Source organism: Artemia franciscana, chromosome 4, assembly GCF_032884065.1.
Source record: "Artemia franciscana chromosome 4, ASM3288406v1, whole genome shotgun sequence".
Taxonomy (NCBI): Eukaryota; Metazoa; Arthropoda; class Branchiopoda; order Anostraca; family Artemiidae; genus Artemia; species Artemia franciscana.
Window position 1 is genome coordinate 23,412,878 of NC_088866.1, and position 25,448 is coordinate 23,438,325.

A 25,448-nucleotide genomic window follows, 5' to 3' on the forward strand; every position below is an offset into this window, starting at 1 on the left:
AGAAATTAGAACTTTAACGTAAAGAGTGATGGATGAGGACAGCACAGCCCCCTCATCTACGGAATAATTTCCGGTCGTTTTAAGTTTTCATGCAGCTCGTTACTTTCAGTTGTAAATGCTTGTTTTTATATTTAATTTGTGTCGGTTTTTCGAATCATGCCACAAGGCCCTCTCACCTGTGTAAAATTTACCCCAGAAAATCCCCCCATACAAAGTTGTCCTCATGAAAATCCCCCCCTGGTGAAATTTCTTTATATTTCTCAATAACAAATATTGTATGTAAATATTGAGTAAATTGCATAACTTACATCCCTTCCCCCGTTGACTGTGGGAAAGGTCATGTCATCCCCAGTGCCATTGTTAGTGTATCTATCTACTATGCTGAATCAAATGGTAGTCTCAAAATTCTGATCGGACGTCTTTGGATAAAAAAAGGGGCTTGGGAGTTAGGATTGCTGCCCTCCAATCTTGTTGGTCACTTAAAAATGGCACTAGAACTTTTTATTGCCGTTTGAACGAGCCCTCTCTCGATCTTTCGGGTACATTGGTTCAATATAATCACTCCTAGAAAAAAATAAACATCTGTGGTCTTTCTTCCTTTAAAAAAAATTAAAACTCTACATTTTTGTGGATATGAGCTTGAAGCCTCTACAGTAGGGTTTTCCGATAGTTTAGGTATGTTGGTGTGCTTTCATTAAGATCGCTTGACCATTGGTGGGTATTTAAATTCCTTTTAGGGCTGTTTTTAATTAAAACACACACACCCCTAAAAAAAAACCTATTTTCAAAATTAAGAGGAGGAATGGGCCCCCTGTTCCTCCTCCTCTCAATTGGTACCACTGGTAAAATCTCAAATTGATTCATTTTATTGTTTTCTTTCAGCCACTGGATGGAAAATCCCTGATTAAATTGAATTTTTCGAAGACCAATTCTGGAGTCAATGTCCAGTGATGATCAAGAATTTTACACAGAGTTCACATATAGTGGATATCAAAAAACTGGCAATGTCTTTTCATATGAGGTAAGTGTAACTTTCTTATCTGCCTCCGTAACTAATTTGTAATAATTAAACTATATAATTAGCTAAAGTTGATTAATTATTAGTTTGACTATTAAGTTAATTATAATTAACCTCCTGTAATTAATCTGACGTCTGCGTAATGCAGTGGTTATCTGAAACCTAAAGACACGGGTATTATTTGGTGGTATTCTACAATCAGTGTTTTCACTTCAAACGATTTTTTGGGCTATGTACTCTCTTCCTCTTCCATGTCATTTAGTGTCCTTCGTCTTTTTTTAGTGTCTATTTATTGTCAATTGTTACTACTGTCTTATGTTTTCAAGATTTATGTTTTTCTACTTTACTCAAAAGCTATGAAAAAAGCCACATTTGCTGCGTTTTCGTGTCTAACAATATTAAACTAGAAACACAAAAACAAAAGACTTTTACAGCCTAATGGGTTGGGTTTATCAATCATCATCAACTCTGATGATTCTTGAAAGATGATGCACGCGTTGTTTTTAGAAATAAATTCATTTGTCTCTTGTAACTTTAAGTTTGTTAAAAGGAAGATAAAATGACTTAAAAGGACATAAAAGAGAAGGGGCGACAAAATTGTTTTTGAAGAAGATTTGTTTTTCTATTCTTATTTTAATCCAGATGGTCTATTTTGAAGGCGACGAAACTTCTTTGGTGTCTCTCTTTAAGAATTTGAGTCAATGTGTACTTGGGATAGTTGAGAAGACATTGCGTGATAGGTTAGATCCGGTGGGGCCATGAAACTAAGGGATAACTCAAAACTACAAATGGCGCTAGTAGTATTTAATTTCACATTTTGTGATGTGAAATAGCCGAAGAACCAACTCTTTTAAGTTTCCCCAACTTCTTTGAACGGCGAGACTAGAGGCTTTAAAGTTCCATGGATGTCCAAAAACAAGACTGTCCATATATATATATATATATATATATATATATATATATATATATATATATATATATATATATATATATATATATATATATATATATATATATCAGTGTTCGGAATCACCTATAAATTCCAATAAATTCCTATATTTTAATGGACTCCTATAAAATGCCTATATTTTGGCTCTATATTTTCGGCTGAAGAGCACTAAGAACATTGCTCAGGATTTGCAATTTTCTGTCTTTTGGTGTAGATTGATAATTAATTACAACTGTTGAGCTTTTGAACTTAACTAATGTTTTGTATTGGGCTTAGTAAGTTGCTTCTGCCTGGGCTATGCTGTTGTGTTGACTTAGTAGCCTATGTTTTGTTGTTTGGTAAATGACGACTTATACTTATTGACGAAATGACTGCCTGTCCATTTATTATTCTTTATGGTTGATTGTGTATGGCTATGCTGTTTGGCCTGTGTGATTGTATGAATGAGTAGGATTAAGGCGTCATTCAAGTGCTGGTCTATATTAATCACTAATTTAGGAAAACTGTCTTCCTTTTCTCCTTCTATCTTTTTTTTTTTTTTTTTTTTTTTTTTTTTTTTTTTTTTTTTTTTTTTTTTTTTATGTGTTTGTGCTGTTGCATTGGTGATTTCTCTTTTCGTTATATATATATATATATATATATATATATATATATATATATATATATATATATATATAGTTGACAAATCAAATAAAAAGCTTTATTGGAAGAAGAAGGATTTATTGACTAACAATTGCTTCGTCCAAAGGGATTCAATAGCACTTTGACTTTTTAAGGATTTCTGGAAGATTCTTCAAGTTCTTGGGACATGTAGCCTATAAAAAAAGGAATAAAGATATACTTTTTAGAAATTTTTTGGATCTTTATCCCCAAAAGAAAACTGGACTGCCACATCTAGTGGTCATTAGGACTAGGTACGCACGAGAGGAGTGGGCCTTCACACCTATACACCCCTTCCAGAATCCCGAAACTTTTATATTTGTCCTATAATTAGTCTATTTTAACTAAAATTGACCTATTTTTTTAGCCTAATGTATTCTTTATTTTAGGCAATTGAAGAGCTCAATATTAAGTCAAGGACTTGGAAAGATTTACTGACTGACGACTCCTTCGTCCGGAGTGACATTATAACCCTTCAAGATCCCCACAATCTTGGCAAATTCAACATATCCAACTTTCATCATATGCGAAAGAACTTAAAGATTGAAAATGAGGAGTTGAAAAAAGCTGAATACGATCCAGCTGCAAGAATTAAAATGGTAAGTCTGACTGAGCCGTGGTATTCTGGCAGATTTATACAAAACGCATTATGTTATATTTCTTAACCGCGAAATATGTACCTACCCTATGTAATATGATCTCGCTGGACTCATTTATCCGTGTCAGGACCGCACCGTGTATTTTTTGGAAAGGGTGCTCAATAATGGGGAGGTCATTTTTGGGTCTTTATATAAAAAAACAGGAAATGGTTTTGAAGGATGGTAGGATATGTGTCTATTTTATTTTTATTTCTATTTTTTGCCGTAAAAATAAAAACTTTTTTGAACAATGGATCCAACAAAATAAAAAATTTGAACAAGAACAATTGTTTTCAAATGATTTATAACTTACTTACATGATCCTGAAGTTTTTTTCATCCGTGTTGACTCAAAAGGGAACCTGAAAGAGACAAATATTAAATATTAGTTTTATGCTAAAGAACAATTGTTTTCAAATAATTTGAAACTTACTTACATGATCCTGAAGCTGTTTTCATCCGTGTTGACTCAAAAGGGAACCTAAAAGAGACAAATATTAAATATTAGTTTTATGCTAAATAACAGTTGTTTTCAAATGATTTGAAACTTACTTACATGATCCTGAAGCTTTTTTCATCCGTGTTGACTCAAAAGGAAACCTGAACGAGACAAATATTAAATATTAGTTTTATGCTAAAGAACAGTTGTTTTCAAAGTATTTGAGAATTACTTACATGATCCTGAAGCTTTTTCCATCCGTGTTGACTCAAAAGGGAACCTGAAAGAAACAAATATTAAATATTATTTTTATGCTAAAGAACAATTGTTTTCAAATAATTTAAAAGTTACTTACATGATCCTGAAGCTTTTTTCAACCGTGTTGACTCAAAAGGGAACCTTAAAGAGACAAATATTAAATATTAGTCATAGCTAAAGAACAATTGTTTTCAAATGATTTAAAATAAAAAGCTTTATTGGAAGAAGAAGGGTTTATTGACTAACAATCGCTTCGTCCAAAGGGATTCAATAGTACTTTGACTTTTTAAGGATTTCTGGAAGGTTCTTGGGATATGTAGCCTATAAAACTATAAAATTATAAAACTAATTAAATATTAGTCAAATGCTAAAGAAAAATTGTTTTCAATTTTTTGAAAACAATTTTTCATCCGTGTTCATCCGTGTTGACTCAAAAGGGAACCTGAAAGAGACAAATATTAAATATTAGTTTTATGTTAAATAAGAGTTGTTTTCAAATGATTTGAAACTTACTTGCATGATCCTGAAGCTTTTTTCATCCGTGTTGACTCAAAAGGAAACCTGAAAGAGACAAATATTAAATATTAGTTTTATGCTAAAGAACAATTGTTTTCAAATAATTTGAAACTTAATTATTTGATCCTGAAGCTTTTTTCATCCGTGTTGACTCAAAGGGAACCTGAAAGAGACAAATATTAAATATTAGTTTTATGCTAAATAACAATTGTTTTCAAATGATTTGAAACTTACTCACATGATCTTGAAGCTTTTTTCAACCGTGTTGACTCAAAAGGGAACCTGAAAGAGACAAATATTAAATATTAGTTTTATGCTAAAGAACAATTGCTTTCAAATGATTTGAAACTTACTTACATGATCCTGAAGCTTTTTTCATCCGTGTTGACTCAAAAGGGAACCTGAAAAAGACAAATATTAAATATTATTTTAATGGTAAAGAACAATTGTTTTCAAATTATTTAAAACTTACTCACATGATGCTGAAGCTTTTTTCAACCGTGTTGACTCAAAAGGGAACCTGAAAAAGACAAATATTAAATATTAGTTTTATGATAAAGAACCATTGTTTTCAAATGATTTGAAACTTACTCACATGATCTTGAAGCTTTTTTCATCCTTGTTGACTCAAAAGGGAACCTGAAAAAGACAAATATTAAATATTATTTTTATGCTAAAGAACATTTGTTTTCAAATAATTTGAAACTTAATTACGTGATCCTGAAGCTTTTTTCATCCGTGTTGACTCAAAGGGAACCTGAAAGAGACAAACATTAAATATTAGTTTTATGCTAAATAACAATTGTTTTCAAATGATTTGAAACTTACTCACATGATCTTGAAGCTTTTTTCAACCGTGTTGACTCAAAAGGGAACCTGAAAAAGACAAATATTAAATATTATTTTAATGGTAAAGAACAATTGTTTTCAAATTATTTAAAACTTACTTACATGATCCTGAAGCTTTTTTCATCCGTGTTGACTCAAAAGGGAACCTGAAAGAGACAAATATTAAATATTAGTTTTATGCTAATGAACAATTGTTTTCAAATAATTTGAAACTTAATTACATGATCCTGAAGCTTTTTTCATCCGTGTTGACTCAAAGGGAACCTGAAAGAGACAAATATTAAATATTAGTTTTATCCTAAATAACAATTGTTTTCAAATGATTTGAAACTTACTTACATGATCCTGAAGCTTTTTTCATCCATGTTGACTCAAAAGGGAACCTGAAAAAGACAAATATTAAATATTATTTTAATGGTAAAGAACAATTGTTTTCAAGTTATTTAAAACTTACTTACATGATACTGAAGCTTTGTTCATCCGTGTTGACTCAAAATGTAACCTGAAAGAGACAAATATTAAATATTAGTTTTATGTTAAATAACAGTTGTTTTCAAATGATTTGAAACTTACTTACATGATCCTGAAGCTTTTCTCATCCGTGTTGACTCAAAAGGAAACCTGAAAGAGATAAATATTAAATATTAGTTTTATGCTAAAGAACAATTGTTTTCAAATAATTTGAAACTTAATTACATGATCCTGAAGCTTTTTTCATCCGTGTTGACTCAAAGGGAACCTGAAAGAGACAAATATTAAATATTAGTTTTATGTTAAATAACAGTTGTTTTCAAATGATTTGAAACTTACTTACATGATCCTGAAGCTTTTTTCATCCGTGTTGACTCAAAAGGGAACCTGAAAGAGACAAATATTAAATATTAGTTTTATGCTAAAGAACAATTGTTTTCAAATGATTTGAAACTTACTTACATGATCCTGAAGCTTTTTTCATCCGCGTTGACTCAAAAGGAAACCTGAAAGAGACAAATATTAAATGTTAGTTTTATGCTAAATAACAGTTGTTTTCAAATGATTTGAAACTTACTTGCATGATCCTAAAGCTTTTTTCATCCGTGTTGACTCAAAAGGAAACCTGAACGAGACAAATATTAAATATTAGTTTTATGCTAAAGAACAATTGTTTTCAAATAATTTAAAACTTACTTACATGATCCTGAAGCTTTTTTCATCCGTGTTGACTCAAAGGGAACCTGAAAGAGACAAATATTAAATATTAGTTTTATGCTAAATAACAATTGTTTTCAAATAATTTAAAACTTACTCACATGATCCTGAAGCTTTTTTCGTACGTGTTGACTCAAAAGGGAACCTGAAAGAGACAAATATTAAATATTAGTTTTATGCTAAAGAACAATTGTTTTCAAATGATTTGAAACTTACTTACATGATCCTGAAGCTTTTTTCATCCGTGTTGACTCAAAAGGGAACCTGAAAAAGACAAATATTAAATATTATTTTAATGGTAAAGAACAATTGTTTTCAAATTATTTAAAACTTACTTACATGATACTGAAGCTTTTTTCATCCGTGTTGACTCAAAAGGTAACCTGAAAGAGACAAATATTAAATATTAGTTTTATGTTAAATAACAGTTGTTTTCAAATGATTTGAAACTTACTTACATGATCCTGAAGCTTTTTTCATCCGTGTTGACTCAAAAGGGAACCTGAAAGAGACAAATATTAAATATTAGTTTTATGCTAAAGAACAATTGTTTTCAAATGATTTAAAACTTATTTACATGGTCCTGAAGCTTTTTTCATCCGTGTTGACTCAAAAGGGAACATGAAAGAGACAAATATTAAATATTAGTTTTATGCTAAAGAACAATTGTTTTTAAATAATTTGAAACTTAATTACATGATCCTGAAGCTTTTTTCATCCGTGTTGACTCAAAGGGAACCTGAAAGAGACAAATATTAAATATTAGTTTTATGCTAAATAACAATTGTTTTCAAATGATTCGAAACTTACTCACATGATCTTGAAGCTTTTTTCAACCGTGTTGACTCAAAAGGGAACCTGAAAGAGACAAACTTGAATATTAGTTTTATGCTAAAGAACAATTGTTTTCAAATGATTTGAAACTTACTTACATGATCCTGAAGCTTTTTTCATCCGTTTTGACTCAAAAGGGAACCTGAAAAAGACAAATATTAAATATTATTTTAATGGTAAAGAACAATTGTTTTCAAATTATTTAAAACTTACTTACATGATACTGAAGCTTTTTTCAATCGTGTTGACTCAAAAGGGAACCTGAAAAAGACAAATATTAAATATTAGTTTTATGATAAAAAACCATTGTTTTCAAATGATTTGAAACTTATTCACATGATCTTGAAGCTTTTTTCATCCGTGTTGACTCAAAAGGGAACCTGAAAAAGACAAATATTAAATATTATTTTTATGCTAAAGAACAATTGTTTTCAAATAATTTGAAACTTAATTACATGATCCTGAAGCTTTTTTCATCCGTGTTGACTCAAAGGGAACCTGAAAGAGACAAATATTAAATATTAGTTTTATGCTAAAGAACAATTGTTTTCAAATGATTTAAAACTTACTTACATGATCCTGAAGCTTTTTTCATCCGTGTTGACTCAACAGGGAACCTGAAAAAGACAAATATTAAATATTATTTTAATGGTAAAGAACAATTGTTTTCAAATTATTTAAAACTTACTTACATGATCCTGAAACTTTTTTCATCCGTGTTGACTCAAAAGGGAACCTGAAAGAGATAAATATTAAATAATAGTTTTATGCTAAAGAACAATTGTTTTCAAATAATTTGAAACTTAATTACATGATCCTGAAGCTTTTTTCATCCGTGTTGACTCAAAGGGAACCTGAAAGAGACAAATATTAAATATTAGTTTTATGCTAAATAACAATTGTTTTCAAATGATTTGAAACTTACTTACATGATCCTGAAGCTTTTTTCATCCGTGTTGACTCAAAAAGGGAACCTGAAAAAGACAAATATTAAATATTATTTTAATGGTAAAGAACAATTGTTTTCAAGTTATTCAAAACTTACTTACATGATACTGAAGCTTTGTTCATCCGTGTTGACTCAAAAGGGAACCTGAAAGAGACAAATATTAAATATTAGTTTTATGTTAAATAACAGTAGTTTTCAAATGATTTGAAACTTACTTACATGATCCTGAAGCTTTTTTCAACCGTGTTGACTCAAAAGGGAACCTGAAAGAGACAAATATTAAATATTAGTTTTATGCTAAAGAACAATTGTTTTCAAATGATTTGAAACTTATTTACATGATCCTGAAGCTTTGTTCATCCGTGTTGACTCAAAAGGGAACCTGAAAGAGACAAATATTAAATATTAGTTTTATGTTAAATAACAGTTGTTTTCAAATGATTTGAATCTTACTTACATGATCCTGAAGCTTTTCTCATCCGTGTTGACTCAAAAGGAAACCTGAAAGAGATAAATATTAAATATTAGTTTTATGCTAAAGAACAATTGTTTTCAAATAATTTGAAACTTAATTACATGATCCTGAAGCTTTTTTCATCCGTGTTGACTCAAAGGGAACCTGAAAGAGACAAATATTTAATATTAGTTTTATGCTAAATAACAATTGTTTTCAAATGATTTGAAACTTGCTTACATGATCCTGAAGCTTTTTTCATCCGTGTTGACTCAAAAGGGAACCTGAAAGAGACAAATATTAAATATTAGTTTTATGCTAAAGAACAATTGTTTTCAAATGATTTGAAACTTACTTACATGATCCTGAAGCTTTTTTCATCCGTGTTGACTCAAAAGGGAACCTGAAAAAGACAAATATTAAATATTATTTTAATGGTAAAGAACAATTGTTTTCAAATTATTTAAAACTTACTTACATGATACTGAAGCTTTTTTCATCCGTGTTGACTCAAAAGGTAACCTGAAAGAGACAAATATTAAATATTAGTTTTATGTTAAATAACAGTTGTTTTCAAATGATTTGAAACTTACTTACATGATCCTGAAGCTTTTTTCATCCGTGTTGACTCAAAAGGGAACCTGAAAGAGACAAATATTAAATATTAGTTTTATGCTAAAGAACAATTGTTTTCAAATGATTTGAAACTTATTTACATGGTCCTGAAGCTTTTTTCATCCGTGTTGACTCAAAAGGGAACATGAAAGAGACAAATATTAAATATTAGTTTTATGCTAAAGAACAATTGTTTTTAAATAATTTGAAACTTAATTACATGATCCTGAAGCTTTTTTCATCCGTGTTGACTCAAAGGGAACCTGAAAGAGACAAATATTAAATATTAGTTTTATGCTAAATAACAATTGTTTTCAAATGATTCGAAACTTACTCACATGATCTTGAAGCTTTTTTCAACCGTGTTGACTACAAAGGGAACCTGAAAGAGACAAACTTGAATATTAGTTTTATGCTAAAGAACAATTGTTTTCAAATGATTTGAAACTTACTTACATGATCCTGAAGCTTTTTTCATCCGTTTTGACTCAAAAGGGAACCTGAAAAAGACAAATATTAAATATTATTTTAATGGTAAAGAACAATTGTTTTCAAATTATTTAAAACTTACTTACATGATACTGAAGCTTTTTTCAACCGTGTTGACTCAAAAGGGAACCTGAAAAAGACAAATATTAAATATTAGTTTTATGATAAAAAACCATTGTTTTCAAATGATTTGAAACTTATTCACATGATCTTGAAGCTTTTTTCATCCGTGTTGACTCAAAAGGGAACCTGAAAAAGACAAATATTAAATATTATTTTTATGCTTAAGAACAATTGTTTTCAAATAATTTGAAACTTAATTACATGATCCTGAAGCTTTTTTCATCCGTGTTGACTCAAAGGGGAACCTGAAAGAGACAAATATTAAATATTAGTTTTATGCTAAAGAACAATTGTTTTCAAATGATTTGAAACTTACTTACATGATCCTGAAGCTTTTTTCGTACGTGTTGACTCAACAGGGAACCTGAAAAAGACAAATATTAAATATTATTTTAATGGTAAAGAACAATATTTTTCAAATTATTTAAAACTTACTTACATGATCCTGAAGCTTTGTTCATCTGTGTTGACTCAAAAAGGAACCTGAAAGAGACAAATATTAAATATTAGTTTTATGTTAAATAACAGTTGTTTTCAAATGATTTGAAACTTACTTACATGATCCTGAAGCTTTTTTCATCCGTGTTGACTCAAAAGGGAACCTGAAAGCAAACTGCTCCAAAGGGAAAGCAAAAGGGAACCAGAACGGGAGCCTGTAGTAGTACGAATACAGTAATGTATATGAAAAGTGAAACTTTTTTTCACAAACACCTCAAATGGGAGGACTTATAGAAAAAAGTGGAAAATTTGTAAGGAATTCCACGGAATGTGTTTACGCAGTGTGTGAGGTTCAGATGAAATAAGGACTGTATCTTTTGGTAATATCTTTTTATTTAAACCTCGAAAGTTTCCAGGTTTCACCCTTTGACGCTGCTTTGAAAAAGTACATATGGGACGTACCTTAAATTAAATTAAATTATTAAATAATTTATTCTTCACGGCTCTCAATACAAAATTTCGACCTAACTGACACCTTTTTAAAGGAAAAATGTTATGGCAGGGCGATGAGCGGATCGACTGCAGCACGATTGCTGCAGTCGATTGCTGGAGCGAAATTCGTTCCAGTTTTCACATGCGAGGTGGTGCAGGCGAATACTACATAATGCTGCTTTCCAGATTTACTGTTATTATTCTTATTGTTATGTATGGACTCATAAAATTGAGCTGAGGCCCAAGCCATAAAGGCTATTGTCATCTAACGTTTTGCGACTTTGTTTGATCGAAAACTTTTGCATAATTGTCTTTTGGGGTGTTTGTCTTTCGGGCTCTTTTGTCTTTGGTATTTAAAGAAAGCATAAGCATGTGCCATCATGCCTTCCAGCTTAAAGTCAACTAGGTAAAAAAAAGTAAAGAATGCGGCATTGGACTTCACAGTTCCTACCGGCGGTGCTAATCTCCATTTCATGGGCCTTCAACAAGGAAGTGCAATGGGAGGTTGGGGGGCCAGCTTTTCTGTGCTTTTGCACATCTTTCGTGTTTACTTTTCCTCGATTTCTTCAGGTACCCATTTAGAGATTGATTGTATATGGCTAAATTTATTGAGTCCCGCCACGGCCCCCGTTCCAAACCAAATAACCAGCAACTCCAGGAATGAAACCCCCATCCTCACGGACCAAAGATTTTCAAATCTAGTATACTAACCACTCTGCTAGAACGGCTAGCCTACCAGCCGTCTAAATACTCTACTCAAAATTCTAAGATTTTTCGTAGCTGACATAGACCTAGTTCATTGACTAGATTTTGACTTAAAGTTATTCTTAAAAATAATGATTAATTTTTTTCCAAGATGAATTTCAGCTATAATTTTGTTGCAGTCTAGATGAATCAAGCGTCCAATTTTCTTTGAATTGGTTTTTTTTAGATTAATTTGCCAGATGCAAAACTATAAATGGCATTAATAGTGTTTAATTTCACATTTTGTAATGTGAAATAGCCGAAGAACCAACTGTTTTAAGTTTCCCCAACTTCTTTGAACGGTGAGACTAGAGGCTTTAAAGTTCCATGGACGTCCAAAAAGAAGACTGTCTGGATATATTCCTTCTTCGGTCACCTCTATGTCTACATCTCTTCATATGTATTCAGTTTTTTGTTATTTTCCTGTCATCATAGTTACAGAGGCAGTTGTACCCTAATAAAGAGCGAACCTCGGCTAGTGGTAACCGAAAAAAAAATGTGTTGCCGAAGAAACTGTTTATTATCAAATTGCAAAAAATAGTTACCGATCTTCGGGTTCATATTAATTATAACCTGAAATTACGAAAATAAAGTTTGATAATTTCGAAGAAAAAGCCTGAAATCCTTCGAAACTGAGATGCAATCTGAATAAAATATGGACCACTAGAATCAGAATTGGAGGCTTACAGCCTTCTCCATTCTTGAAACGAAGGAAAACCATATTTTAGCATTTGTTGTGTTCCTTAGGACATGTACAATCAAAATAATCTATGTAAACGGGGATTTGACACAACCTTGCTTAACTCCTGGTTCAACACCAATCCAGCTGCTAGGCTTACTTCCTACCTTAACTGCAGCAATATTGTTCTCGTATATAGCACTAATCACTTTAATGTAGTCATACTATCAAACAGTTCGTGGTAACGAACTGTAGTAAGGAGCGACCCGGCTCAATAGTAATCGAAACTCTAACATAAAAATGTTATTTTGATACCAATAGTTACATCAAAAGAATTGCATTTTTACGCTGATTTTAAATATTAAGTTTCTTCAAGTTTAGTTTTACCCTACAAATGTATCGTTTTCAGAATCGTTAAAGTTATTATGTAAACTGTCATGATTTTCATGTTTTAATTCAAGGAGAAGTTTATATTAAATTGCTTAAAAAGCAAATGACCGGTAATTGCAAAAATATTTGCATATATTTTGACATGGGATTACAACAATTCAAAAACCATAAAAAAGAAAACCTTAAGTTTGAAGCTTAGGAGAAATCGTTGTTAGAAATTGGACTTGCTTTTATAATCAAATATTTTGGAAAGTGCAGTATAAAAAGACATTAAATTGCGTAAAGAGCAAAATCTGGTAGTTGCAAAAATATTTCTATATATTTTAACAAGGGATTACGACAATTCAGAAACCTTAAAAAAGAAAATAAAATTTGAAGCTTAGTAGTTAGCTTAGAAGCTTAATTGGTAGAAATTGGACTTTCTTTAAAAATCAAATATCTTTGAAAAGACCTTCGTATGAAAAGACAGCGTATTGTCTGTGGTTAGAAGACAAGCGACAATGAGAATCCATATGTAGAAGCCAGTCGCGTGCCAAGTGCCGGGGCCCGGCGGCTGGTAATTACAAAAATATTATTATATACCTTAAAAAGAGATTACAACAATTCAAAAACCTTAAAAATGAAAACCAAAAGCTTGAAGCTTAGTAGATATCGTTGTTAAAAATCGGACTTATCTTTGAAAAGAACACAATATGAAAAGACAGCAAATTGTCTGCGATTTGAAGAAAAGCGATAATGAAAATCCATACATAGAAGCCTGCTGCATGTCGAGTACTGGGGCCCAGCGGTGACAACGCCAGGCTAGAAATTTTTGGATCTTTATCCCCAAAAGAAAACTGGACTGGCACATCTAGTGGTCGCTAGGACTAGGTGCTCACGAGAGGAGTGGGCCTTCAGACCTATACACCCCTCCCAGAATCACGAAATTTTATTTTTGTCCTATAAATTATTCTATTTTATTTCAAATTGACCTATTTTTTTAGCCTAATGTATTCTTTATTTTAGGCAGTTGAAGAGCTCAATATTAAGTCAAGGAATTGGAAAGATTTACTGACTGACGACTCCTTCGTCCGGAGTGACATTATAACCCTTCAAGATCCGCACAATCTTGGCAAATTCAACATATCCAACTTTCATCATATGCGAAAGAACTTAAATCATGAAAATGAGGAGTTGAAAAAAGCTGAATACGATCCAGCTGCAAGAATTAAAATGGTAAGTCTGACTGAGCCGTGGTATTCTGGCAGATTTATACAAAACGCATTATGTTATATTTCTTAACCTCGAAATATGTACCTACCCTATGTAATATGATCTCGCTGGACTCATTTATCCGTGTCAGGACCGCACCGTGTATTTTTTGGAAAGGGGGCTCAATCATCGGGAGGTAATTTTTGGGTCTTTATATATAAAAACCGGGAAATGGTTTTTGAAGGATAGTAGGATATGTGTCTATTTTATTTTTATTTCTGTTTTTTTTTTGCCTTAGAAATAAAACAAAATTCTAGAGTACAATGGACAATGAACTAAAGAAAATGAAGACGACAAAAATGTGAGTGTACCCACTATTCAATCGAAATTCATTTTAACCGTTTCAGGAAGAAAAAATGAAAAAGAGGATCATACAAAACAAAATTCAAAAGTTTCGACCATTTATTTAAAATGGTACATAAGCCATTTATTTATAATACGGTGTATTAATCATTTACAAGATGATTTATTGGTTTGGTTATAAATATAACCGTTAATTAGACGGTACAAGACCATCTATTCAAGATGGTATATTAAGGTCAAATTTATCCTCTAAACTACTGCTTCGTTAGCAATGTGGTAAGTGAACGAAAAACTAACAGTATCTAAAATATACCACGCGGAGGGCATCATTATGCTTTTTTCGAAGGGTTTCACCGAAAAGAGTAGTTGGGATTAAAATTGCTTGACAAACTGCAAACTGAAAAAAAAATTCGCTTGGTGATCAATTGTTTGCGTAGTGCAAGTAGCTATCTTCTGATTCTCTACCTTCGGCCGATATTGCACTGCGCGGTTGGGGGCAAGTCAACCGACGCTTCCCGTGATTTTTTCTGCAAAGACTCTTTTATTTCAATCCTAGTTTACCAGGTAAAACCTGTCCATACGCTATGCTTAGGATCTAAATCGCTCTATTTATCGGGCTTAAACAAGAAGAAGAAAGTGAGCATTCGAACGAAATTCCCACCCATTTTACTGAAGATGAAGAAGAGCACGTGAAGATTCAAAGTGACTGCCAGCCAAGTGGGACACCAATCCCCATTAGAGATATTTACCGCTGGAGACTACCAGAGGTACTGATAAATAATAAGAATCCAACCCTATCACCTTTCCCGAGTAAGCACCTTTCCAAGATTTATCATAGAATTCGGTCAGGTTCAAATGGGCTAAATTTTCAGACGTTTTCATATCAGCTTCCTAATTCAAGTGGCGAAGTTTCCTCTTCCCACTTTGCAGGTCATGTAATCTTAAAAATGAAACAATCGATAATTGCCTATTTAATTGTAATATGCTGACGTCTGCACAGTATACCCTGCAATGTAAAATGTTAGAATGCTTCAAACACCACGAAATTTCAATAACAGCCAAGAGTCTTGCTGACCATACTTGCAAACAGAGCACAGAACTCAATATATATTCTCTAATAATTCAACTCCTAGTCTGAGCAGATACAAAATAAATAAGACAAACCAACTCAGTAGCTCTGTCCATCTCGCAGAGTGAGTCAAAATGAAAAGGGCTGAATAGTCTCGACTGAAAAGCCCCCGCCTGCTGAAGAAGAAGAAGAAGACTGCCTAGTAACGATTGTTAAACTATGTAAGCCAGATAAATAGGTAAATAATCAACAGGTTTCTAGGCCCATGGCTTGGTGAAGAATTTCATCAGCATTCGAGTTTGAATTTTGATTCTCCTCTCATTCAGCAAATTGGTTGGTAATTTCGTTCGGATAGTCACTTTCTTCTTGTTGTTCTATCGAGCCATTCACATCTGTATCTTGATGTTTATTTTTTTTTGTTCACCTCCAAAATGCTACCTGATTAAAATAACTTGAAGTGAGACTTTTATGGTTTAACAACATCACTGCAAACCAGCATTAAGCGAAACTTGTTTCTGCTAACCTTCGTTACCCACCAGCTCCTTTGGATGTTTAGACACACCTTTGGTGATATCATGAGCATTAACACTCTTTTCTTTATGACCTCTTTGGCTGTGATTCGTGCCATTTATTTAATAATGATGTACACATCACAATTTATGACTTTGGGGTTCATTTTAGACAGGTTCATGTTTTGGAACTTAGCCTCCCTCCCATTGTCTGAATTTTGAAAAGTGTCTTTTTTGTATTTTCATTTAAATATATTATTTTTTGGTGTTTTCATTAAAAAATCGTAAATAATTCACCCCCTCCCATATTTTGAAAAATACATTCCCCCTCCCCTATGTATTCGTGAATTGACTCCACTGCAGTGACCTTTCTGGTCTGGGTCTCAGCTCAATTTTGTGAGTCCATGCATAATAATAAGAAAAATAATAACAATATATAATTGAAAGCGTAAATTATCCGGTGACAGTGAATAAAAAAGTGGAGATTATCCACTGTTTCTAGCCGTGCCTTGAATTCCTTTGACCACAGCTCTCTCGGTCGAAAAATAGCAACATTTAATATAACTTCTAACTGAGGAAATGACTTTCTCTTGTGCTCTTTCAGCCTCAAATGTCCTTAGGGTGCAATGAATTGTTTTTAGTAGTATATTATTTCCCCCGAAACTGAGGACACGCTCTTGGTTGTATATATGGTTTGAAGCAGATGATTACACCCTATAATAAAAACAAGTTTTGGAGGTTTCTGTTGGTCACGGAAAGCATGACGTCCTAGAGTAGTGCGGGGAAAAATGATAAGCGCTGATTTAAATGAAGTAGGACCTTAATGTATGGGATTGGAGAGGAAAGCTCTAAATAAGGTGGGTGAAGGAGAAGTATGCGTGCCTGTGTTCTGAGGAGACTTATTGGTATGATGAGCTTTCAATCGTAGTAGTATGAATACAGTAATGTATACGAAAACTGGAACTTTTTTCATAAATACCTCGAATGGGAGGGCTTATAGAAAAAAGTGTAAAATTTGTAAGGAATTCCACGGAATGTGTTTACGCAGTGTGTAAGGTTCAGATGAAATAAGGACTGTATCTTTTGGTAATATTTTTTATTTAAACCTCGGAAGTTTCCTGGTTTCACCATTTGACGCTGCTTTGAAAAAGTACATATGGGACGTACCTTAAATTAAATTAAATTATTAAATAATTTATTCCTCACGGCTCTCAATGCAAAATTTCCACATAACTGACACTTGTTTAAAAGAAAAATGTTATGGCAGGGCGAAGAGCGGATCGACTGCAGTACGATTGCTGGAGCAAAATTCGCTCCAGTTTTCACATGCGAGGTGGTGCAGGCGAATACTACGTCTGGTGTCCAGATCTGTAAGGACGCTGGTGAGCATGGTGTTGTGCAATTAAATGTAGAGCGTAGGTTTAATATTGTATGTATACTATTATTTACTGTTATTATTCTTATTATTATGTATGGACTCATAAAATTGAGCTGAGGGCAAGGCCATAAAGGCTATTGCATTCACAGCCAAAAATAAATAAATAATTATAGCATCAGTACCATCTGGGCTATTTATGCCCACCCCTTGAATGTGACATTTCCTGGTAGGGAATGTCTATCTCTTTTCCCTTTTGTAAAAGAGCCTTCCTTGGCGACGTCAAGGTGTCCACCATTGCTTTCCCTCGTTTCAAGAACTCCACCCGCCACCTTCAGACCGGCTAGGATAGGCAATACTTGCCACTCAAAAGAGAGGGTAGAGTCACACTGATACCCGCCAGCTAACAAGAGGCACTTGATCTTCGGAACCAGCACAAGCAAAAGAGGTTCGTTACCCCACCTTGAATTATCCCCCAAGGGATCTGTTCTTTTGCAACGGCTGGTACTTCGTCTATCCAGCCCAATTTTGATTTGGCACCCATTGCTGGCTTTCTCCCATCCAAGCTCGGCAGCGTATTCCACAAAATAACCTGGCTCGTGATCAGACAATGGGGAAGACGGCCAGTCGCTGGATGGCCACCGGAATTAATAGTAGTTTGTCTGTATTTGCGCCTACTACTCTCAGGGTGCCACGAGAAGGTTGTTACCCCTACCTATTCTTATTATTATTTGGTATTATCTAATATATCGCCATACAACAACATATTGATAGATTATTAGCATAATAATTTGTTACTAATTATATTATTAAATATTAACGTAACATATGTGTCAATATAGTTTAATATACTATATTAATATGTTGTCTGGAAAGTAATCCCTTATCCTGTATCAAAGTTAGGTTGTTTCGAAAAACTCGGGTTGTCATCAATATGCACGGTGTGTAAGCTTATCTTTGTACATTGATGGAAATTGTTTTGTTATAGATCAGTGACGAAGCTCGTGATACCCTAGAAGAGTTGAATAGGGAATACAAAGCACCTGAGAAAATTGTGGAAGAGAAGAAATTGCTTGACAAGTTCAATGCAGCTCATTATTCAACTGGACGAGTTGCTGCTGGGTTTACATCCACTTCAATGGAACCAGAAACACTCCACATTGCAGAACGTATTGAGGATGACTTAGTACGCTATAGCTATGTGAAGAAAAAAGGTGATAACGCTATGTTCATTGTATGTTGTTTGGCATGGTTTTTTTTTACGGTTTCACTTTTCGTATGGTAAGCGCTATACACGATTTTTTGGCAATTATTTCAGAACTTGGAAAATGTGGATACAACCTTTAGGCATAGTAGCGATGAAAGGATGGTTCTGGCTGTGGAAGCTTCAGTTAACTAATTCAAACAATCAGGTTTCATTTTCATTATTCCTGGTACTTGAAAAGTAATGTTTTATGTTCCTCGTAAATAATATTTGCTATTAATAAGTTCCCTATGAACAAGATTTGTGTTCTCTGTATAAGTATTAGAGAGAGAGAGAGATTTAAAAACTATCGTAGCATAGCTAAATTTAGTTTTTTTTTTTACAAATTCTTACATTTAAAAAAAATCACACACTACGGCTCAGCATTGAAAATCGATGTGAAGAAAGGCACAAATGAGTTGGCCCAACGATTAGTACGTATTTCAAGGGGTAGAAGTTTATTTTGTAACCGAGTTCGACTATTGGGAGGGGCTGGTTAGGGTAGTAGTGATCGGGGGCTTGAATTGGCTAAGACGGATTTTCCAAATTGCAGAATCAGGTGTTCAAGCCGGACTTTAAGTGGAGATAAATCCAGTTTCGCGAGGGCTTGATCATAGGGTATGTTGCGGTTTCGGAGTATAATCCTTGTTGCTCTTTTCTGGACTTTCTCCAGAAATACGTTGCCTAATAATACGATTTGCCTAGGAAAATACGTGACAGCCGAAAAGCACTGAAAATAAAGCAAACTTCTTAGTACATATTTATGAGTAATAAATCCTTCTTTTCCTCTTTTATATCACCATATGTTTCGGGGTGAGGTCTAGAGAGGGATGGAGAAAGAAACCGCAAAATCCCGATTAACAATTTAAAAATACTAGAATAAATTCCAAGCTTAAAACTTGCATTAAAATTACATAAAAAACTGCTAAAAGTCTTGAAATTTAGGAAGAGGGGAATGGGCCCCCCCCCACCTTTCTTTATTCTATACTAACTAGTAGAATAGGTCATTAGTATTCGAAGAGCGCGTACTTCCTAATCCAAATTACATGTTTAAATTTACTGGTTAATCATTATAATCTAATTAAACCGGCTCGAAATTTTGCAGGAAACTGTAAGAACCGTCCAAGAATTCTGCTCTTTTAAAAATTTTGAGATGAAACCGTAAAGTCACCAAAAATTCAGGCATCTTAAAAACCCAATTTTCTCGTTTCACTTCGCAACACAAAGGTTTCCGAATTCCTTTGTAGGATATTATATTTGTCATTTTAACTAGTGTTTTCATATATATTTTTTTCTGAAACTCTGGCCCAGGGCTGCCACTTGTTAGAATTATTTCTGAATTTTAGCTCTGAGGTTCAAGTTTCTCGAAGTATACATATATACACATTATTATTATTTATTAGCTTGAATTTTTGCAACGTTACTTTTTTTGGATACTATGATTTTTTTTTTAATATTAGCTTGTTCATATTAGTTTAGAGCTATCGAATCATCATATATTTTATTTTTTGAAGTATCAAATGGCCTGCTAGCAAATATTCTCTGGAAGCCCTACCTTCCCCCCTTCTATGGAAATCATGTAGTTTGCACCTATTCTAAATAATTGTCAAATCGTTCCTAGTAGGCCAATGAGGATGATAATCACAAAAATGTAGGGGGAGCAAGAAGTTTTTTCCCCCGATTTTTTAATGAAGATACAATATTTTTTTAAACAATAGAGGAACAAAAATCTAGGGGGTAGTTACCCTCCCATGTCCCCTCCCCTAATCGGTGCACCCTGACCCAATCTCTGTTCAATCATCCTTTCCAGTTTCTTTATACATTGGGGTATTTTTGACGCAGGGACTTTTTAAGTTGTCCGGTATTTTTTTATCATCTTTTGGATGAAACAGTATTCTTTTCCTTTTTCTTCCATGTTTGCATTGGGTGCCCGTGATCCTTGAACTTCCAGCTATGAGTTTCAAGTCGATCAGGAAATTATTTTTTTGGCCCATTTTTGGGAACAACCAAAACAACTCGCTTGGAATTGTTCTGACTTCATCTTTTGGTCGGTAGTGTGGCTGCGCCAAAGTTTGTCTGATATTTACTTGGCTTTCCGACTTCGAATGTCCCCGCCGGACCTGAGTTTATGCTAAACCTATAATTTTTCAAAAACTCACGTATTTATGAAATTTGGATATTTTTAATGGATGTGTTTTTATTAATATCCATTTTTTTAATATTTTTGTTGCTACTAGCACAGGTAGTGTGTGTGTGGTAAAGAGGGTCGCGTTCAAAAAAAAGGATTTTGAGACACAGTCAAATGACTGAATTTGACTGCCAAACTCTTGGGTAAAATATTTAGTACTATTAAACTATTCAAAACGTTTTTTTTGTAAAATGAATAGGAGAGCTATATAAAGCGAATTCGTAATGAGTATTAAGGTAACTTTTGAGCAAATGCAAAGAATAATTAATTAAAACAAAATACAATTGATTCGACTCACTGTTGCTATTGATTTTTTTTTCGAATATTTCTGTAATTACCGAAATACGGCGAACAGTCAGCTTTTCAACCAAACTAGGGTCGCTTGCTAGGCTTTATTTCAGCCAAACTGCGAAAATCTTTAGCCAAATTGGGCTAAATGAACAGTTTTTTTTTATTTTATCTAATTTTAAACAATTTTTTTATTCTGTTCGGCTGTAAATTATTATTTTTCTTTGCCCAAAACAATTTTTACTTCCTCACTTTGTGGACTTTTACCAACATTGTAGCACTGTTTTTAAATACACTGAAAAATATCAAGTTTTAGCTAAGTTGGGATATAGGGTGCTTTGAAATAGCGCAAAATGCAGTTTATTCGCATCGAAACTCAGTCCTCTGTAAGGCGTTTTTGTCATTGTAATTACGTTCTAATTCTGTCGTAATTTGTGTTAATTTATATTTTAATCAGTATTGATGTGGTTATTCTAGCTTCATCACATTTCGGTCCTGTAAACATTTGGATGGCAAACATACAGTTTTTCGTCGCGTTGTTGGCGGCATGGAAACACTGTCAGCTATAGAAAGGATAGAAACGGATAATAAGGACAGACCCATTGAAGATATTGTTATTGAAGGAGCACAAACATTTGTATTTAGAAGGATATCGTGTCTCAAAGCTCTTATTTTAAATCCCGACCGGATCTGGTGACATTGGGGGGGGGGGGGGAGTTGGGAGGGGGGAACCTAGAACTTGGAAAACACTTAGAGTGGAGGGATCGGGATGAAACTTGGTGGGAAAGATAAGCACAAGTCCTAGATACATGATTGACATAACCGGAACGGATCCGCTCTCTTTGGGGTAGTTGGGGGAGGGGTTAATTCTAAAAAATTAGAAAAAATGAGGTATTTTTAACTTACGAACGGGTGATCGGATCTCAATGAAATTTGATATTTAGAAGGATATCGTGTCTCAAAGCTCTTATTTTAAATCCTGATCGGATCTGGTGACATTGGGGGGAGTTTAGGGTTGGGGAACCTAAAATCATGGAAAACGCTTAGATTGGAGGGATCGGGATGAAACTTGTTGGGAAAAATAAGCAGAATTCTTACATACGTGTTTCAAATAATTGGAACGGATCCGCTCTATTGGGGGGGGGGCTAATTCTGAAAAATAAGAAAAAATTACGTATTTTTAACTTACGAAGGAGTGATCGGATCTTCATGAAACTTCATATTTAGAAGATCCTCGTAACTCAGATCTCTTATTTTAAATCTCAACCGGATCAAGCGTAATTAGGGGGGGGCTGTTGGGGGGACCGGAAATCTTAGAAAATACTTAAAGCGGTGAGATCAGGATGAAACTGGATGGGAAGAATAGAAACCTGTCTAAGATATGTGACTGACATAACCGGACCAGATCTGCTCTCTTTGGTGGAATTGGGGGGGGGGGGTAATTTTGAAAATTAAGGTATTTGTAACTTACGAAAGGGTGACCAGATCTGAATGAAATTTGATATTTAGAAGGATCTTGTGCTTTAAAGTTCTAATTTTAAATTTCGACCAGATCCTGTGACATTGGGGGGAGTTGGAGGGGGAAACCGGAATTCTTGGAAAACGTGAAAATTGGGGTATTTTTATCTTATGAATAGATGATCGGACCATAATGAAATTTGATTTTTAGAAGGAATCAATGTCTCAGAGCTCTTATTTCAAATCCCGACCAGATCTTTTGACATTGGGGGGGAGTTGGAGGGGGAAATCTTGGAAAAACACTTGGAGTGGAGGGATCGGGATGAAGCTTGGTGGATAGAATAAACAAATGTCCTTGATACGTGATTGACAGAATCGTACTGGATTCTCTCTCTTTGGAGGAGTTGGGGGGAGGGGTTCAGTGATTTGGCGAGTTTGGTGCTTCTGGACGTGCTAGGACGATGAAAATTGGTAGGCATGTCAGGGAGCAGCACAATTTGACTTGATAAAGTAGTTTTCCCAGATTTGACCATCTGAGGGGGCTAAAGGGAGAGGAAAAATTAGAAAAAATTAGGTATTTATAACTTACGAGTGGGTGATCGGATCTTAATGAATTTTGATATTTAGAAGGACATCGTGACTCAGAGCTCTTATTTTAAATCCTGACCGGCATTAAGCCTCTTATTTTCCTTTTTAAATTAATCTATTGATTCATAGAATTTTGTTAGAGCTCATACCATATGATCTCTTGGCTCTTAGCTCTTCTCGCCTCGTCACAAGTGCCATATGAGCTTTTAGCTCTTGTTTTCTTCTTTTTTTTTGCTGTATTTTTACTTGTAAGCAATATTCTGCGTAGAAGAATATCCTGCTTGTCGCATTTATTCTGGCTATTTATCATCCTTAATTCTTAAATTGTGACTAAGTAAATAATTGACTATTATTTAATAGTCCCTTAATGGACTAGTCCCTCAATGGACTCACGTAAATAATTTTTGCATGTGTTTTTCTTTTAAATCTGCATTGAAAAGAATCTTTCCTGTGAGAGATTCCCTAGGAGGACTTTAGAATGCCTACATAGTGACGTCGCTTGGCCGCTTTCACCATATTTGTTAAGTAAATGGTGCTTTAATACACTCGGCCATATTCTGCATACTGTCAAAATCTCCGTATAATGCATTTACGGCCTTACCGCATATGCTTTTATTTAAGTTTTTGTTTTACCCTGAAAGCCGTATTCTACGAATAATCAGGTCTACAATCTCTCTTTTCGGAAAGGATGTCGTACCCTGAGACATAGTATCATTGTTTCTCAACCTTCTGAAAACTGTAAACCAATGAGCTATCTAAAATGATTGTGATCATTTAAGATAGACCTTCTTTTAACGAACCCAACCGCAGCTTATCTTTTTTCTGATCCCCAACCCCGTTTATTATGGCTTAATGGATCAAACCGTGTCTAGAAACACCAGGAATTTCTGGTTTTTGAACTTGTCTCTCGTAAAGCAGCCAATGGGTGGCCAACCTTCAGATGAAAATAACCTCGAAATTGACGCAGCTTTGTGTTGCTGTGTGGGTCTCAGATGGATTTTTACTGCAATAAGTTGACTTTTTTATTAGTTTTTAGCATTGACTATTTTTCAATATTTTTTTTGGTTAAAAATTGTATCTGTTTCTTTTTAAATTATATTCCAAGTTGTTGTTTTTTGGTTGGTTTTCTTATTTGAGGTGTCTTTTACAGGTTGCCGAAGTAAGAGCTGAAGAGTTGGCTAAAGAGGAGCTCGAGCAGCAAGCCAAACTGGCTGGACGGCCCAAAAACTGAACCTGGGGTGTACAGACTTTACAAGGAATCAGGAATTGGAAAGTATCTAAATCCTGAATTCAGCAATTATAAGTAAGAATCAGAATATTTTTAAAACACACTATTATGATAATAAAAGATAAATAATCTCTTGTAATTTGCGAAAAAATGAGGCCATTTTAATTCATTTGCGAACAAAAAATTTCTGAACAGGAAATTTTAAAAAATAGTTAGAATTTGACATAAAAACAATAATGAAAAAGGTAATAACGGTTAGAACTCTTAAATAAGCCAGGAAAAAAAGTTATATATATATATATATATACATATATATATATATATATATATATATATATATATATATATATATATATATATATATGGTTTATGGTTTAGTACCATCGTCATTCTATATTGGCATAGTTACGCCTATTCCTAAGAGCGGGAAAATAGACTTGTCATCTTGTAGCTCCTGGAGGCCAATTACTAGGGGTTCTATGATTGGGAAAGTGTTTGAGTTGTGTTTGAAGGATCTTCTTGAAATTCTTGACACTGGTTCTAATCAAGTTGGTTTCAAGAGAGGTTTGGGATGTGACCATGCCCATGCATCTTTCAGCAAAGTTATTGAAGAAGCGAGAATCTCTGGTCAACCGCTATACGCCCTCTTGATTGATATCAAAGGGGCCTTTGATAACATTTCTCATGCATCCGCTCTGCTCACTTTAATCCATGCTGGATTGCCCCTAGCTGTCATACGAGTCCTTCGCTCTTGGTATTCTGGTTTAAAGATCCGTATCTGTCCGAGTTCGTCTTCATCTCAGTCCAAATTAATTCAAGTGGGTAGAGGAATTAGACAAGGAGGAATTATTTCTCCTTATATATTCAATTCTTGTTTAGCTACTGCCCTTAATTCTCTTTCCTGCTCGTTTGTTTCATTATCTCGAAATCTGTCTTACATTGCATATGCTGATGACATTATCCTTCTAAGCCGGTCCAAGTCTAGTCTTGTTTCTAATTTTAATATTTTAATTAATTGTTTAAAAGGTTTGGGCCTTTCTATCAGTTTTGAAAAATGTCAATTTTTTGTTGTAAATTGTTTAGAGGATAATGTCAGGGCGACTCTCGATTGCGGCAATGGTGTTATTTTTCAGTCGTCGCCAATAGTCACTTATTTGGGATTACCTTATGCTGCTTCGAAAAGAGATTTCAAACCAGTCCTGGTTCAGCATGTTCAGATGAAACTAC

The 25,448-nt window shown here is 33.8% G+C and overlaps 1 protein-coding gene across 4 annotated transcripts in view; it reads left to right on the forward strand.

Annotated features, from left to right (window-relative positions):
- Window positions 1–21,637, forward strand: part of LOC136026170 (RING-type E3 ubiquitin-protein ligase PPIL2-like) — a 193,602-nt gene extending 171,965 nt beyond the window's left edge. For 2 of the 4 annotated variants that reach the window (XM_065702490.1, XM_065702489.1), the window contains 4 exons: window positions 3,017–3,226; window positions 13,727–13,936; window positions 18,217–18,442; window positions 21,425–21,621. In XM_065702490.1, the coding sequence (XP_065558562.1) occupies window positions 3,017–3,226; window positions 13,727–13,936; window positions 18,217–18,442; window positions 21,425–21,516 (738 nt within the window). In that variant the 3' untranslated portion in view covers window positions 21,517–21,621. Of the gene's footprint in view, window positions 1–865; window positions 1,022–3,016; window positions 3,227–13,726; window positions 13,937–18,216; window positions 18,443–21,424 lie in introns of those variants that run through there. The other 2 variants (XM_065702488.1, XR_010617224.1) reach the window with 2 other exon arrangements.
- The last annotated feature ends 3,811 nt before the right edge of the window (window positions 21,638–25,448 follow it).